At 39.5% G+C, this 16,508-nt stretch overlaps 1 protein-coding gene across 1 annotated transcript in view; it reads left to right on the top strand.

Moving 5' to 3' along the window:
• LOC105533026 (cilia- and flagella-associated protein 54-like) overlaps window positions 1–6,636 on the top strand; it is a gene marked incomplete at its 5' end in the record, with an annotated part of 140,743 nt that extends 134,107 nt beyond the window's left edge. The window contains one exon of the mRNA XM_011971362.1: window positions 6,481–6,636. Within this exon, the coding sequence (XP_011826752.1) occupies window positions 6,481–6,636 (156 nt within the window). The remainder of the gene's footprint in view (window positions 1–6,480) is intronic.
• Window positions 6,637–16,508: the final 9,872 nt, after the last annotated feature.

The raw sequence follows: 16,508 nt of genomic DNA, 5'->3' as shown, positions 1-16,508 counted from the left end.
GTGTGACTGGACTTGAACTCTGTGATTCTTCTGCCTCTAGTTTATTCAGAGTATGAGACATGACTCAACTTTTTGACACATATGTAGTGTGTCTTCTGAAGGTCTGAGGGTCTTCTAAGCATATGAATTACAAGAATTTGATGGTGAATGAGCACAATCCATATTAATCGTTCTGCTATAACTGTGAATCCTAATAAATAATGCTTTGTGACTTTGCAATATTACTTTTATCTTTTTTCACTCTAAATCTATTGAACACTTTTATTACCCAAATAATATGTGAAGAAAAACTAGAAAATATAGATAAGCATATTTTTCAGAATTTTTATATGCATATATATTTTTCTAACAAAAAAGGCTATTATCCACATAGTATGCTGTTAAGTCTAATCACACAGCTGAGTTGTTTTTCTGATGACCGATGTTTGTGTTTTAGAGGAGATGGGGGTTTTCTGTCCCGTCCTGAGTTCTGAGTTCTCCTGGGGCACAGGAGACAGTTATATGGAGACCAAAATGTCAGCATCATTACTGATAAAGCTGATTAGTGAACTTGGCTTTAGATCTGTGGCCAAATGAGCACATTAAATTTTACCCCTGAATTAGCCAGACTTGCCCACCTAGTCATGTAGTCATCTGGCACACCTGTGTCACCACAGGGTTTCCCCATTTCTCTTCTGCCCCACTCAAGTTTACTGCATAGAGAGCAGAGAATAATAGTTCTGCAGGTAGGGTGTCTCCAAAAAGTATAAACAAAGATAGCCCAGAAGGGGCTGAGCCTAGCATGCTCTGTTGCTTTTCCCAGACTCACTGATGAGATAAGTCACTCTACTCTTTTGTGGGTAAATCCAAAAGAAGCTGGAAGTGTCTTGCCTTCTTTGGGAGAGACATGGAAATTCCTTACCCTTTATGGAAATGAGAAGGGTAGGTAACCTATGCTCTCCCCTAATTACCTGTTCTTTAAATTACCATTTGTACCTTAATTTCTTGAGAAATGTATTCTGTACTTATTGTAGCTATTTGAAAGATAGATCTAAAAGGCTTAAAATGAAAAAAGGCAATCTGTTGCCCAACCTCTGCTCACTCCACAATTCTGCTCTGCAGAGGCAACCACTTTCCACTTTTAGCTGCTGCTTTTGTTATTTGCTTTCACATCTACAAATAATATTCAGTATCAGTCATGAAAGATGGGGTAACAAAAAGCCTCCAAATCTGAGTGAGTCAGCTGGGGACCTGCTTCATGTCTCTTCATGCCAGCATCAAGGTGGGTGGCACATTCATCATGGAACATCACCAGTCACTGTGGCAGGCGGGAAAGAAAGGGCACATTACACACTGGCTCATAAAACTTCCATCATATCACTTCCACTAACAATTAGTTCATTAGCCAAATAATTTATATGCTGTACCAACAATTGTGCCACCAGTTTGGAAGACAGAAAGCCAGACAAAATGAAGAATCATGCTGAAAGCCAGAAATTATTGTTTATTTCTGGAGGTATCAATTTTAGACAATATGTATTGAATCCCTGTCTGATATATATGGATTTATCTCACTTATACTTCTCCCCAACTTCTTCTTTTCCCTTCCCTTCTATATATTGTTACATCATAAAATTTAATTAAATCAATATTCAGTGTTATGGCCCTGTAAATAATGTTCACAGCTGAGTCAAGTAGTGTACTATAGTTATTTTCCTTTCTTTTGTGTTTGAATTTTTTTGACTTGTCTTTTATTCTTAATGTTTTCTCAGTCATTACATCAGAACTTTCATATGTTCATCCATAGATTTTTTTACTCAAGTATTCATACTTACCAAATAATGTCTCAAACTCATTTTCCTCTGAAGCCTCCCACCCAGTTGAAGACTGAATGCTCTCATGCCTGCTGCATAGCCCTGCTTCTGGGCCCTCCTTGTGACACTTTTTGGGTTGAGTTCCCAGCTACTTGGGTCCCAGTTGGTTTCCACAACTCTTGCCTACAAAACAAAGTTTATTCATCATTTCTTCATTCAACATCTTTTGAATGCCTCCTGCTTGCCATGGTGTGGGGAATCGGGGATGAGCAAGACACAGAGAGAGCCCTTAGGAGCTTATGGTCTAGTGAGAGCAATGGGAGAGGCAGACTCTTGCCTCACTCTGCTGATATCAGAGCAGAGATAGTACTTAATTCTACCCATCTCTCCTGCTTTTAGGATCTTCTCTTTATTTTTGGTCTAGTATATCTTTTTAACTTAAATCATTTTCTGCTAGGAATATTTAATTGGGTATCAATAACAAAACATTTTTAATTCTGAAAGAATATTATTGGTTTGGCTTTGTTTTCTTGTTTACCTCATCTATACACTTTCATTATGTGAAAGTGTAAAAATCAGCAACTTTCCTGATTTTTAGAAGATACTTGTTGCCATTTTTAGTCTGAATTCATCAGTAGAGTGAATGAATGCATTTTTCATTACTGTAAAAACAGCAAGCCTAACCATAAGAGAATCTACTGTGCAATCACAGTTAGCCTTTGCAAAATGCCACTTTTCAGCATTTATGTCTTCTGTGCTCTGTGCCTTGGTATATCATGGAGCAGATGTCTTAGAATTTTGGTTGCACATCCTTTTCGGTGTCCTCAGTGTTGCAACATGAATTATGATGCTTAATGATGTACTGAGTACTTATAATAAATCCCTCAATATATCAGATAGCTCAAACTATCTCAAACTTGGGAGGTTTTATAGCTATGGCTGTAGATACAGATTTATTTTATAAAGTGTATGATTGCCCTTTCATGTCTATTTCCAAAAAGAATTCAACTCTCTATTTTTATATTTCTTTGGTGGAATACCTACAATGACAGTTTTTAAGCCACATACCAAATTTACCATATTGCTGTTTTTGAGTCGTAGTCTAGAATATTCTTTGCTGAAATCGTCCCTAAATTCACTACTATATAGTTCATGTATGGAAAATGATTATTTTCCTCTGAACCCGTTTTCAGCTTAGACTGTCTGAGGCAGGAGAGTGAGCATCTGTTAGAGTAAGGATTCTAGATTTTGCCCTCTGCCACTCAGCTTTACTACTGAAGGTCCATCTCTTAGCTTTTCCTGGAGCTAATTTTCTTCTCAACTCCAAAATGATCTTTACATTCAAATCCTGCTCTGAGATGGAGAGACAGGCTCTTTGGGTGGACTGAGAGTCACCAAAACATCCTTGGTGGGCAGATGTAGATATCGAATTCATCACAACTAACCCAGCATCTGAGCCAAGAGGTTGACTATAAATATAAACAAATAGGAAATAAATGAGGTCAAGGGTATGGTGGTGTCTGAAGAGAAGTGGAGGGAGGAATCTGGAGGGCCTACCTTGCCTTAACAAAGGCTTATGGCTTGCTTTCCTGTTCCAGCTGAAATGGTGGGCGTGCATGGGTCAACCCTCGAGTAGAACAAACTCTTTTCACTCTTGATGTTCTTCTTTGTGTTTTTGAATTTGTTTTATTCTCCGACCTAGAAAGTGTTTCTTCAGCTTTAACGTGGGGTGTTTTAGATATTTTCTGGCTCTGTTAGTTCTATATACAGAAGAATGTCACCAGACAGAAGGAACACTGACATTCGTTTAGGTGAATTGGCAAGCAAATTAGCTCACAGCGTTTGAAAGTTGAGAAATGAAATTACATATAAATTTTTCTTTTTTCCACAATACTAATGAGCACTTAATTTTTTTTAAAAAAAGAAGCTCGATTCTGGCTATATCAAATAAATTCCATTGACTAAATCTGCTAGTTTGTTGTCATGACAACCTTCACATGGAGCTAATTAGAAGTTAACTGGGACACTTCTAAAGAGATTGATTCTGGTCTGGAATTGGACAGGATTTCATAGCCTCCATAATCTAATATATTTATTTCTACTACAGTGTAGATTGTTGGTGGGTTATTGAATATAAGGGTGCAGAAAATGTGTCTTTGATTGATATGGGGGGAAGGTAGTGAATCTTGTTTTCCTACTCATTCCCTTTTATGTTTTTTCCCCAAAACCCTAGGGTCCAGAATAAGCCAAGAACTTCAGAACACATATATTAATTTAAGATGTATTGGGAGGACTACAGAACAGTTGTTCCAATCACTGTTGGCTTGAAAACCTGTGTGTTCTTTTTTCTAAAGTGAACAACACTGGCTCTGAATGGCTGAGTTATTTTAATCTGTCATTCACAGTTTACGGGAGTGTTCAGAGCCTGTCAGGTGTTCTAAAGTGTATGGAAGATGCAAACCACCCTGATTTTAAGATGCATACACCTTATTTGGAATGGTAGCATACTGATAAGAAAAGTTTAAAATATGTTTGCCAAGTCACCTAAGGTTAGTTCAGCAAACATTTATGAAATGCCTGATTGTAAGACAATTAAAATTAATATATAGGCAGTATATCCCAACTATTAAAGTACTGTGAGAACACAGAGCAACATACAATTGGAAATTGGCATCTTTAACAAATTCTTTTTGAGGAACTATTATGTGCAAACTATTTCCAGGCTTGAGGAGCTGAGAATGTACAGAAATCAATATAGCCAGGTCCCTGTCACAGAGGAGCTTAATCAATGTACGAATATGGCCATAGTTACCCAGATGTCATTCCTAATGAGCCCAGCCACCCAGTAGATCTGTCTTAAGAAAGTGTGGCAGTCAGTCTGATATCCAGAACCATTGAAAATAATCTAAATCTTTCCAGTCTCTTATAGGAACATCTCAGGGGGAATCCTTTAGAATACACAGAAAAGTTTCTGTTAAAGCCTCTTTTCTCCAGCTATCTTGCTCTCACAGCTCTCTGGCATCCATAGCAGGTCTCTAATATCTGTCTCATTTGGCTCAAACTCCTACACCTTTTCCTCCAACTCAGTCTATACAGAGATTTTTGTTTCTTTTCTCCTTCCCAGTCTGGCTCAGCAATTTATTATGTCGTTCAACTTAGTACCTCTGGCTTCTTCCAGTTTTCCTGTTTCCCCATTATCCTCATTCTGCACTGTATGGAAGGGTAGAGTTGTAGAATCCTTCCTTCTTGGCAGTGGGGTTATTGATGCAAACTCTTCTAACCGATTGTATTTAAAGTCTCATTTACATAGATTGTGTGTGTGTGTGTGTGTTGAGAGAGAAAGTTGAGCTAGACTTTGTGCTTGCTTAAATAGCTCAGCAGCATTTTCTAGCCCTTCTAGATGGAAATTAAGGCCATGTTTCCTTGCATACCCAAATATCCTATATCATTTAGGCAATTAGCTGATTACTTGTCTCTTCCTCTCTCTTGACTGTGAATTCCTTTGCTCAGAGGGTGTATTCATCAGTATATCGCCAATATCTAGCCTAGTAACTGAACCTTAGTGCTTCCTTAATAGTTGTTTGTGAAACTTCTAGTTGGAGACTTGTGGAGAAAACTCATTCCAGACTGCAGGTACAGCAAGAGATGAGATATGAAGTCATGGAACTGAATCTCATATTCAGGGAACAATAAGACCTCAGTTGTGGCAGAAGTACAGGGTGAATGTAGTGGGAGATGATCGCGCAGGAAGACTGGGCGGAATTATGTGCTTCCTCCGCTCTGATCTCACCACCAAGTGCTATAAGAGTCTGTCTCTCCAATTGCCCTCACTAGGCCATGAGCTCCTTATGTGATCTCTGTGTTTTTTTCATCTCCTATTCCTCCTTTGTGGCCTATAGGAGGAATTTGATTGATGTTTAATGGATACATGGTGAAAAAGATTTTGTTCTGTAAGAGAGGGCTGTGGGAAAGCAGGACTGGATCTTGGAGGCTAGGACAAGGTAGGGGCAGCACCTCACCTGGAAGGGCAGCTCATGATCCACCCGATGATTTGCCAAGACAATCATGGTGGCATGTGAAGGAGAGATGAGGGAAGCAAGAGTTTGGAGGCTAGAAAGCAACTTAGGAAGTTCCCCCCCCCTACACACACACACATATTATAGATGAAGGAGAATGATGATTTCAGCTAAATCTAAGAATTGGATTTAATATCTTGAAGTCACTCAGAGGGCCACTGCTCATAGAAATAGCAGATATTCTTTTTAAGGGAGAAATGGCAAAGACTGAGCAAGGGTCATTCTGTGCCCTCCCAGCCCCTCGCTAGCTGCAGCACACGTGCATCTAACCGCTTTCTGGCTGGGACTGAAGAGCTCCCTGCCTTCCCCTTCTTCATCTCTGTGGTAGCAAGGTCGCACAAGGAACTCACAGCCCCAACCTCAAGTCAGCCAATTTCAGAACATGTGTATGCAGTTTACCTCAAGTAATGCCAGAGTAAAAGTATGTCATTGAAGCAAAATTTCTGTTTGAAAAATGTTGAGCTGAAGCAGGCAAAGGTGTTTTTCAGGTAGCATTGCTCTCTTCATCTGTGATGTGAATTGATTAACGACATAGACAGTGTCATTTTGTTTCATGGCTCTTGATGAAATCCTTACAATAACCCATCATGCTGTTGAAATCTTTTATTTAGACTGAAAGCATACCTTACCTAAGCACTCAGTTGGAAATACAGATCCATAAAGGGTATATAGGAGTGGATGTGTGTTCCTCTCTATCTGGCAAAGTGGACCAGGGGCCTGGCAAGATCCGCACAGGACACTGGTGTACCCTGACTAGTGCTGGGTAGTCTGCTTGCCCTCCATCACTTTTAGATCCACAGAAGCCAGCCCACTTCTAGATGTAATCACTTCCTACCCAAACTGTCTGAGTGGCATCCTCGCTGATTTCTCTGTCTCTTTCCAGTGCAGTTCACTGCTAAACTGTGGTCAAATTATCTTTTCAAAGCAATCTGTACCATTATGCCCTCAGTCCAGTCCTGCTCTGTTCTCTATACAATAAAATCCAAATTCCTTACTTTTACATGACCTGTTAAAAATTTACCTCTCTGGTGAGAACTCTCGCTGCCATGGTTCCTATACACACCTGCAATGAAGATCATATCACCATATCAGCAAATTCCTTGTGTTCCTTGAATGTCCCCTGCTCATTGCTTGTGTATGACTCCCCCTACCCCACCGGCCCCACGATGCCCTGGTCCCCAGTCTCTACCAGTTGAAATTGCACTATTTTTTTCAAGGCTTAGTTCCTATGACCCTTCCTCCAGGAAGTCTTCCATGTTTATAGTACTAAGAATTATTCTCTTCCACATCTAGAATCCTAGACCCTGTCATAACTACCTGTGTTCTGAGCACATTCTGCTTGGTATTTTATTTAGTTATATATGAATCTGTTTTTCTGAGTAATTATAAATATTTGGAGGAGAGGGTCTGTTTCTTCATCTTTGTGTTCCACAGCACCTAATATAATGCCTTGAATATATTTGTTAAATTGAATTGAATTATCTATGGTTTTAGAACCCTGAAATTTGGCCTTTTCCTTGTTTTTGCATTTGTTTAAACTTAGATATAATGGAGTTTTGGGGTTTTGAGTTCAGGTGTTGTTTGCTTTTTTATTTCAAGTTTTTAACCAGTATTGCTCAGTTATTTAAAAGTTAATGTATTTTTATCATTTTAATATTCTAAATGCTGGTAAATGTGTATATATATTTTATATATATATATGTATTATATATAATATATTATCACAAAGCAAATTTTTGCTTCCTTCAGTACCAGACACTGGCAACATTGTGAGGTAGGTATAGTTAATCTCTGATAATCATGTAGTCATGACTTCTTCAGTTGTAAGTGAGGAAGAAACTACTTACACTAACTCAAGTCAATTAGGTTTGGTAGGTAGGTAGTGTTTGTCAGGATGAGTTGAGTATGGTCATGCATAGACAAAGACTGGAACCTGACAGTGGCCTCACAGAAATTTGAACTGGCGGATCAGGAGCCAAGACTGTGCTCAGTCCTGCAGGAGGCATGAGTTCTCACTCATCTCCATCTTCTCCTCTGTCCTCTCCCACATTGGCTTAATGGCTGCCTTCTCCAACCCGGCATCTGGACCTTTCAGCTCGTGCTGTCAATACTGACTGTATGTCTCTCATGTTGTTCTTCCTTACATGAAATCATATGATAGGGAATCTGATGGATTCAAACTGTCTATGGGTAGGTCCCTTGTGGATTGGGTGTCCACACATGAACATGGCTGCGTCCATGCAGCAGGGCTGTGGGCAGTGTCATCATGCTGTTGACTCTTTTCCTTTTCATTTGCTCTTCCCCTGTCTTCCGTAATTCCCAGTCATTCTTTGCTGCAAGCCCTTTCAGGCATCTGAAACTCTTTATTCCAGGGCTCTCTTCTCAGAAGAAAAGTAATTTTTCAAAACCTTATTTAGAAAAATAATTATTTTCAAAATCTTATTTTGTACAATTAGATACAATTCAAACAAGCCTAATTATTTAAGGAGTTATGACTTCTGAGTCCTCTGTCTTATCCTGGAAACAAAGGTTAGGTGATGATCAAGAAAAGACAAATGAAATAGTTTATAATTAAATGGGTAATATTTAGGTTTCTAATAATATCAACCTCACTGTATTACTATCTTCTTATTTCTAGGACATGATTATTCAATGTTGCTCTGAAATAGCATCTCTGTTTTCGAATGATAAAGAGCCAACACCACTATCTGAGGTATGTATTTCTCCTTTTAAATTGTATCGAATTCACTCACAATTATTATTGCTATGGAAAAGGAAATATAGAAAACATCTAATTGTAAGTGTCAAGAGCCTAACCCTTCTCATTAATGAGAAAAAGTGATAAACATGAGTTTACATAGCACGTTATTTTGGTTAAAATATTCTGTGTTCAAAAAACATTTAACTAATACAAAAAACTATAAACAGGATAATTTTTTAAAGTCACCTCAAATCTACCATTCACAGAATAACCCCTATTAACATTTAGAGTATATCTAGAATTTTCCTTATGTACAGATAACCTTTAGAATTTTTATATCAATAGTATCATGCTTTACATGCATTGTGTCACTTGCTTTTTTTATCAAATAATAATTTTGTGGATAAATTTTTATGTGAAAAGTCTACTTTGTCATATTTAATGCCTGCATAATGGTTTCTTTTATGTATTTGTTGTGTCAGGTACCATTTACATAGCTAGACCTTTATTGATGGGTCCTGCAGTTGATTGATCCTGTACATACATATTTCATTCTTCTGTATTACCTCTTCAGAGTTAATTCTTAGGGACTGGATTTGGAGTAGAAAAGTATATGTACATTTTTATTATAAAATATATATAATACAAATTTGAAGTTTTAACCATTCTAAGTGTACAGTTCAGTGGCCTTACGTATATTCACAATGTCGTGCAACTGTCACCACTATCTGTCACTGTCCAGAACTTTTTCATCCTTCCAAATAGAAACTTTATATCCATGAAACAGTAACTCCTCAATTCCTCCTCCCCCACCACTCCAGCTCCTGGTAACCTCTATTCTACTTTCTGTCTCTATGAATTTGTCTATTCTAGATACCTCATATTAGAATCATGCAATATTTGTCCTTTAGTGTCTGGCTTATTTCACTTAGCATAATGTTTTCAAAGTTATCCATGTCGTAACCTCTATTCTACTTTCTGTCTCTATGAATTTATCTATGCTAGATACCTCATATTAGAATCATACAATATTTGTCCTTTAGTGTCTGGCTTATGTCACTTAGCATAATGTTTTCAAAGTTATCTGTGTCGTAACATGTCCTACTATTTTATTCCTTCTTAAGATTGACTAATATTCCATTGTATGTACATACCACTTTTCTTCATGGATTTACCTGTTAATGAACATTTGGGTTGTTTCCACTTATGGCTATTGTAAGTAATATTGCTATGAACATTAGTGTACAAATCTGAAGCCTTGATTTCAAATCTTTAGTGCATATACCTAGGAGTGTAATTGCTGAATCATATGGTAATTCTATGTTTAACCTTTCGAAGCACTTCCAAATAGTTTTCCTAAGCAGCTGCACAATTTTATACTACCACCAACAATGCATAGAGGTTCTAATTTCTCCGCATTCTTTCCAGCACTTTTTTTTTTTTTTTTTTTTTTTTTTTTTTTTTTTTTTTTTTTTTGGTGTGTGTGTGTGTGTGTGTGTGTGTGTAATAGTAGTCATCCTAGTGGGTGTGAAGTGGTATCTTATTGTGATTTTGATTTGCATTTCCTTAATGACTAATGATGTTGAGCATCTTTTCATGGGCTTATTGACCATTTGTGTGTCTTCTTTAGATAAATATCTCTTCAATTATTCACCCCTTTAAAAATTGGTATATACATTTTGATGTATTACAGCAAATTAATCCTCCAGAAATGTTACACCAACATTTCTCTCCTATCAATAGTAGATGAGAGGACCATTTACCCACATATTCATCTCTACTAGTTTTCTGGGTTTGTTTTTGGATTTTTGTTTTTCTTGAGACAGAGTCTTGCTCTGTCACCCAGGCTGGAGTGCAGTGGTGCAATCTCGGCTCACTGCAACCTCCACCTGCCTGGTTCAAGTGATTCTCCTGTCTCAGCCCCCTGAGTAGCTGGGACTGTAGGCAAGCACGCCACACCTGGCTAATTTTTGTATATATATATTTATTTTTTTTAGTAGCGATAGAGTTTCACCATGTTGACTAGGCTGGTCTTAAACTTCTAACCTCAAGTGATCCGTCGGCCTTGGTTTCCCAAAGTGCTGGGATTACAGGTGTAAGCTGCTGTGCCCAGCCCATCTACACTAGTTTTCCTCCTCCTCTTCTAATGGTTGAAAGCGTGACAAATGAAAAATAGTATGTTATTATTGTATTTTTTTGTTAATAGTTCTTGTGTTGGTTGGCATTCGTGTTTCTCCTTTAGCAAAATGGTATTTATTCATTTAGTCAGTTGACAGATGTTTAGAATGAACATCTCTGTGTCAGAAACTCCTTTCTGTGCACTGAAGAGCTAGCTATGAACCAGCAACAAAGATTCCACTCTCCTAGAGCTACTATTTTCGTGGCAGGAAATAGACAGTAAACAAATCAATAAACGAGATAATTTTAGATTTTGTTAAGTGCTGTGCAGGAAGAAAACAGAGTGATATGTTAGAGTAAGGGTCAGCAAACTATAGCCTATGAGCTGTATCTGGTGACTCCCTGTTTTATAAATAAAGTTTTATTGGACACAGACTTGTTCATTCATTTACTTATGATTTATAGTTGCTTTCACACTACAAAAGCAGAGTTGGGTAATTCTGGCAGAGACTGCATGGCCTGCAAAGCCTAACTTATTTATTATCTCACCCTTTACAGAAAAGGTTTGTTGGTCCCTATGACAGAGAGTGACAGGGAATGGGGTCACAGTTTATATAGGGTGGTCAGGAAAGACTGAAGACTTCTCTGAGGAGGTGACATTTGAAGTAAGACCTGAAATATTATACTGTATTTTTTCCCATTAGCTCATTAGCTTCCTAGGGGCAGAGGTGATGCTATCTTCATCTTTGAGTTCTTACAGTGCCTTGTACACCACATCTCTTGGTCGTTGGTTCTTGAATTGAATTGAATTTCCTTTCATTTTGAACATCTGAAATTTAATCTTTGCTTCACTTATTCATTTGGCCATTTATGTCCTTTCCCACTTTTTAAACAGGGAACTTAATTGTTTATTATGGAAATGTATAGACTTACTGTGGTAGACCACTGATAATAAAATCAAGCTTAAGTCTAATTTTGGATAAATTGCAGTTAAAAATAGGTCTCATCTTGAATTGTAACTCCCACAATTCCCATGTTTCATGAGAGGAACCCAGTGGGAGGTAATTGAATCACGGGGGTGGTTCTTTCCCGTGCTGTTCTCCTGATGGTGAATAAGTCTCATGAGATCTGATGGTTTTAAAAATGGGAGTTTCCCTGCACGAGCTCTCTCTCTTTGCCTGCTGTCATCCATGTAAGACATGACTTGCTCCTCCTTGCCTTCCACTATGATTGAGAGGCCTCCCAGCCACATGGAGCTATAAGTTCTTTAAAGCTTTTTCTTTTGTAAAAAAAAAAAAATATAGGTTATAAAAAATAATTTGTTATAATAAAATATATGATTTATAATGTCAATGGACCTTGGTTTCTGACAGGTCTAGGTTGGAATCTCAGCCTTGAGTCTTGTTAATTCTGTGAACTTGGGTACATTATTTAACTTCTCTAAGCCTCAGTTTTCTCATATGTAAAAAAGTACAAATTCCAACCTCTTATAGTTGTTGTGAAGATTAAAGTAGATAATATATTTTCAAAATTTGTCATAAGGCCTAGTAAAAATAATTGTTTAGGAAATATTAGTTGTATAATCATCATCATCATCATTATTATCATCATCCCCACCATGGTTTTACCCTCCATGTGTGAATTCTTCATCCCCTAGTCAACTAGTTTTAAGAACAATTTTAGAATCCAAGTTTCTTTTGAAATATTTATAGAAAAGGAGAGGACAAATGTGAAAGGTACTATTTTCTTTGCCTGTAATTTGGATTATTGTTGAATCCTGTAAGAATTAGGTCTGTGTGCAGGATCCCAACATGAGATCCCAGCGGTGAAAGAACTGCCCATCCAAGATGGAAGATGGCTTCCAGCTAACTTCCACTGAAAACAAGACTCACTAACAGTGCTGGGATGGTAAATGGTTAGGCAAATGAAATTACATGCCTTCGTGAAGCTGTTTTTGTCACTAGCAGGAGCTCTTGCTGTGCAATTTGGTTCCTTACTGAACATACCTATTACAAATTACCTTTGCCTATGTTAACTCTTCCTAATTAAAATAAATATTGACATGCACAGCTTGTGACAAAAAGAAACTGAGAATAGCGAAAAGATGAAGGAAGGGAACAAGTGCCCCATGCTTTCCTTCTTAGTGATTAATCACGGAATGTCAATAACCATTACATATGATTTCTGGTGAGGCAGCAATAAAAAGCATTTTTAATTGCCTGTGTAGGTTCCAATTGTTGCAGTTTCTAAGTTGTCAGGTAGGATTCAAACATGACACTAAAAATATTCTTGTTCTCATGGTGACTGACCATGGAATGGGCTAAGTTCTTTAACAGAATCTCCTATATGTCGGTAATTATTGACCACCAGCTGCATATAGAACACTGGTATAGATACTTTTGTGGCTGCAAAGGAGGTGTAGATTAAAGTTCCTGTAGTTAGCAAAATGAAATAGTTTCATATTGGTTCCCATGATACAGATAAATTTGCCTAATCAGTTACACACGCGTACGTGTGTGTGTGTGTGTGTGTGATTTGAACGAACTAGATTCATACAGAATCGGTATGGAGAGGAGGTGCCTAGGAGCAGATCATGATTTGAAAGTGGAAAAGGTTATCCTAGGTCAAGATATCAGATGTATTATATAAGGAGATTGCAAAGCAGTTTTTCTTGGCTGCTTGAGTTTGGTAGAATTTTCTTTTTTAGTTCAAGATTTTTCGCCAGGCCTAGCATAGTGCATGACAAACAATAATGATAATAGTCATAAAAATGCAAATATTTCTACAGCTAGTAGTAATATTAATAGTTAATACTAAATACTTATTGAGCACATGGCATGTGCAGACATTATGTTAAATAATTTAATATTTTAAGCATTTAATATGACAAGAGCCCTATGACGTTGGTTATCATTATTATCCTTGTTTTAGAGATGAGGAAACTGATGCATAGGAAAATTTAGCAGAATGTACGAGGTCTCGCAGCTTGATAAAAGTAGAAGGCAGGAGTCAAATATGGGTCTGCTTAACTCTATACTTCTAACTAGACTACACTCAATAGGTGTTTTACTAGAATAGTAGGAGAAGACACTGCGGGAATTGAGGAATAAATAAGGGGTGAGAAAGTAGGGGTGAGAAAGTGAAGGTTGAAAGTGTAGATTAGTCTTTAAGAAGATTTGAGAGGGTAAGAAAACAGCTTGAGAGAGACACAGTCATGGGAGGGTGTTAGGATAGTAGCAGTCAAGGGAGGCTGTTAGTGTTACGGATCTTTGGGTTATCACTTTTCTGGCCTGAAACCTTTGGCCAGTGGTGCCTTTGCCTGAGTTTTGCTTGGGCCCACTGGGCTTGCTCTGTCCAATAGCAGGCTGCGCTTGGCTCATGCTACTGACCTGGATCCCATGCCTGCCAAGGGCAAGTGAGGTGTGGAGCAGCAAGGAGTGTTTGAGCAAGCATGGGGTCTGGCCACTGTGCAGTCAGAAATGCTGGCTGCTGCAGTGTGGCGGGCAGCTCTAGGTGCTGGATGGGCACCAGGTCTTTGCAAAGCTGCAGCTGGACCAGGCACACCAGAAGCAGCTTCGTTGGTTGGCAGTGCGGAAAAAAGTGGTGCCCAGAAGCCTGGAGATGCCAGGAACTGCAGGACCTCAAAGAGGAAGTAACAGCCTTGGCTTGGGAATCTCCCAGGCCTGGGCTCCCAGAAGGGACGCAGCTCTTCTCTCCTTTTCTCCTGCGACATGGCGAGCAAAGGGCATGTTTCAGCCTTGTTTGTGTTACAGCTTTTTTAGCCCTGCCACTTGGCAGTCCTGAGTTCTTGTCCTACAACCAGGAAGAATGAGGTAGGCAGACAAGTGGAGGGTGAGCAAGATGAAGAGGAGGTTTATTGAACAATAGAACAGCTCACAGGAGACCTGCAGCAGGTAGCTCCTTTCTGCAGCCAGGGTGTCCCAGTGAGTGTTCAGCTCCTAGCAGAGAGGAGACCCTGGAGTGGGAAGCTCTTCTCTGCAGGCAGGTCATCATGTCGTCTCTGCAACTCTCAGCAGAGGGGAGGCTCGGATTGGGTTTCTCCTCTCTGCACCTGGTTGTCCCATCGTCTACTCTGCCCTGGGTGAACCCTGGGCTTGTATGGGCCTCAGAGGGAAGGAAGCGCGTGCCAGTTGGTCTATAGGTGGCCATGGGCGGGCCCAGAAAAGGCACCACAAGTCCCCACTCTGGTGAATGGTACTGGCAACCTAGCCCCCAGCCTTCAGGCCCTCTCTGGCCTGAAAGTGGGACCTTGCTAGGGACCTGCCCCCTTCTGCCCAGGAACCTGTCAGCCTCCTGCTGCCATTCATTACATCCAGGCTTGGCCCTGACTTTGCTCTGTGATTGGAGCAGGTGCCAATAGCAAGGAGAAGCCAGGCAGTGGGAGCAGGCACTTCTGAGACTTCCTGGGCCTCCAAGAGTGTAGGGATGCCTGAGTTTACAGCTGCAGTTTGGGCAGCTGCAGGTGTGCTAGGAGGGTGGAGGTTGGAGTGGGGATCCTGCCTGCTCCATGGAGTGGGAGGCCCAGGTCTACAGCCCTGGTTTGGGCAGCTGCAGTTATCCCTGGGAGTGTGGGGCTCCCACTGGCTCCATGGAATGTGCAGCCCCAGCCATGCCTCCCTGCTGCAGCTGGTGTGATGGCAGTGGTAGGTGATCTGGAGTGGATGCTGCCATCATTAGGATAGGAGCAGTCATAAGGGAAAAGAATTAGGAGAGGTAGAAATTATCTGTATGGGGGAGAGAAGGACAAATGATGGAGCAGAGCCCTAAGTGACATGGTAGGAAACAGAAAGACAGCCACAGCACAAGTAGGATAGTTGACTAGAAGCAGAGGAAAAACATCTCTTTCTTTAGGTCTCTGAGTGGCAGATGAAGGTGAAAAAAGATGTAAGTTTGTAACGAAAGGGCAGGAGAAGCTGGGGCGTTCACCCAGTGGTTTTAAGTTTTTCAGTGAACTAGAGGCAAGTTTATCTACTGTTGGAGTCAGGCAACCGGCTGAGGGAATGGTCTTCAGAGAGATGAAGATCTTGAATTTCATAGTCATTGAGTGTAATGGGTGAGGAAGCTGATTCTGGGAAAATATAAGGATTGAGGGCCACATTGAAATGTAGAAGTCATAAATTGGTTGGGGCACTAGGCTTCCTGGCTTTTGATCTTTCTTTAACTACACTTAGCTTCCTCAGTGTAGGAATGGGGTTGAAAATGCCAGTAGAAGCATGTTATTTTATTGGGCAGGTGCAAGAGGAAAGCAGAGGCACGTGGAGGTAAGATTACTAGCAGGACAGTTGACAGTGTGCGAGAGGCTGAGGTGGAACGGAGCAGCTAAGAATCTGTGCTGTGATAAATAAAAAATGCCTCTCCTTTACTCTGAAAAACATCACTACAGCGTAATATCTCCATTTTTTTCTCAAGCTCCTGTTGAACATAAATTAGTTTATGCAATATGTTTTCTTTTTGAATTTAATCTAAAAATCCTTAATAATGGTTAAATTCTACTGATTTACAGTACATTATCAAGTGCATTATTAGTGTGCATTCCATTTTATATGGTTGAATTTAGTACGTTTATGGTCTCTTATTTCCGATTTTTAAAATTATGTTTTTTGTTTTGTTTTGTTTTTTACAGACAAGATCTCACTTTGTCATCCAGGCTAGAGTGCAGTGGTGTGATTATAGCTCCCTTTAATTTTAAACTCCTAGGCTCAAGCAATTCTCCTGCTTCAGCCTTCTGAGTAGCTAGGACTATAGGCACATGCCACCATGCCCAGCTATTTTATTTTATGGCAATGGGGTCCCCTCGTG

Source organism: Mandrillus leucophaeus, unplaced genomic scaffold (assembly GCF_000951045.1).
Source record: "Mandrillus leucophaeus isolate KB7577 unplaced genomic scaffold, Mleu.le_1.0 Scaffold1215, whole genome shotgun sequence".
NCBI lineage: Eukaryota > Metazoa > Chordata > Mammalia > Primates > Cercopithecidae > Mandrillus > Mandrillus leucophaeus.
The sequence above is the reverse complement of the archived record's forward strand: the minus strand, read 5'-3'. Positions and strand labels throughout refer to the sequence as shown.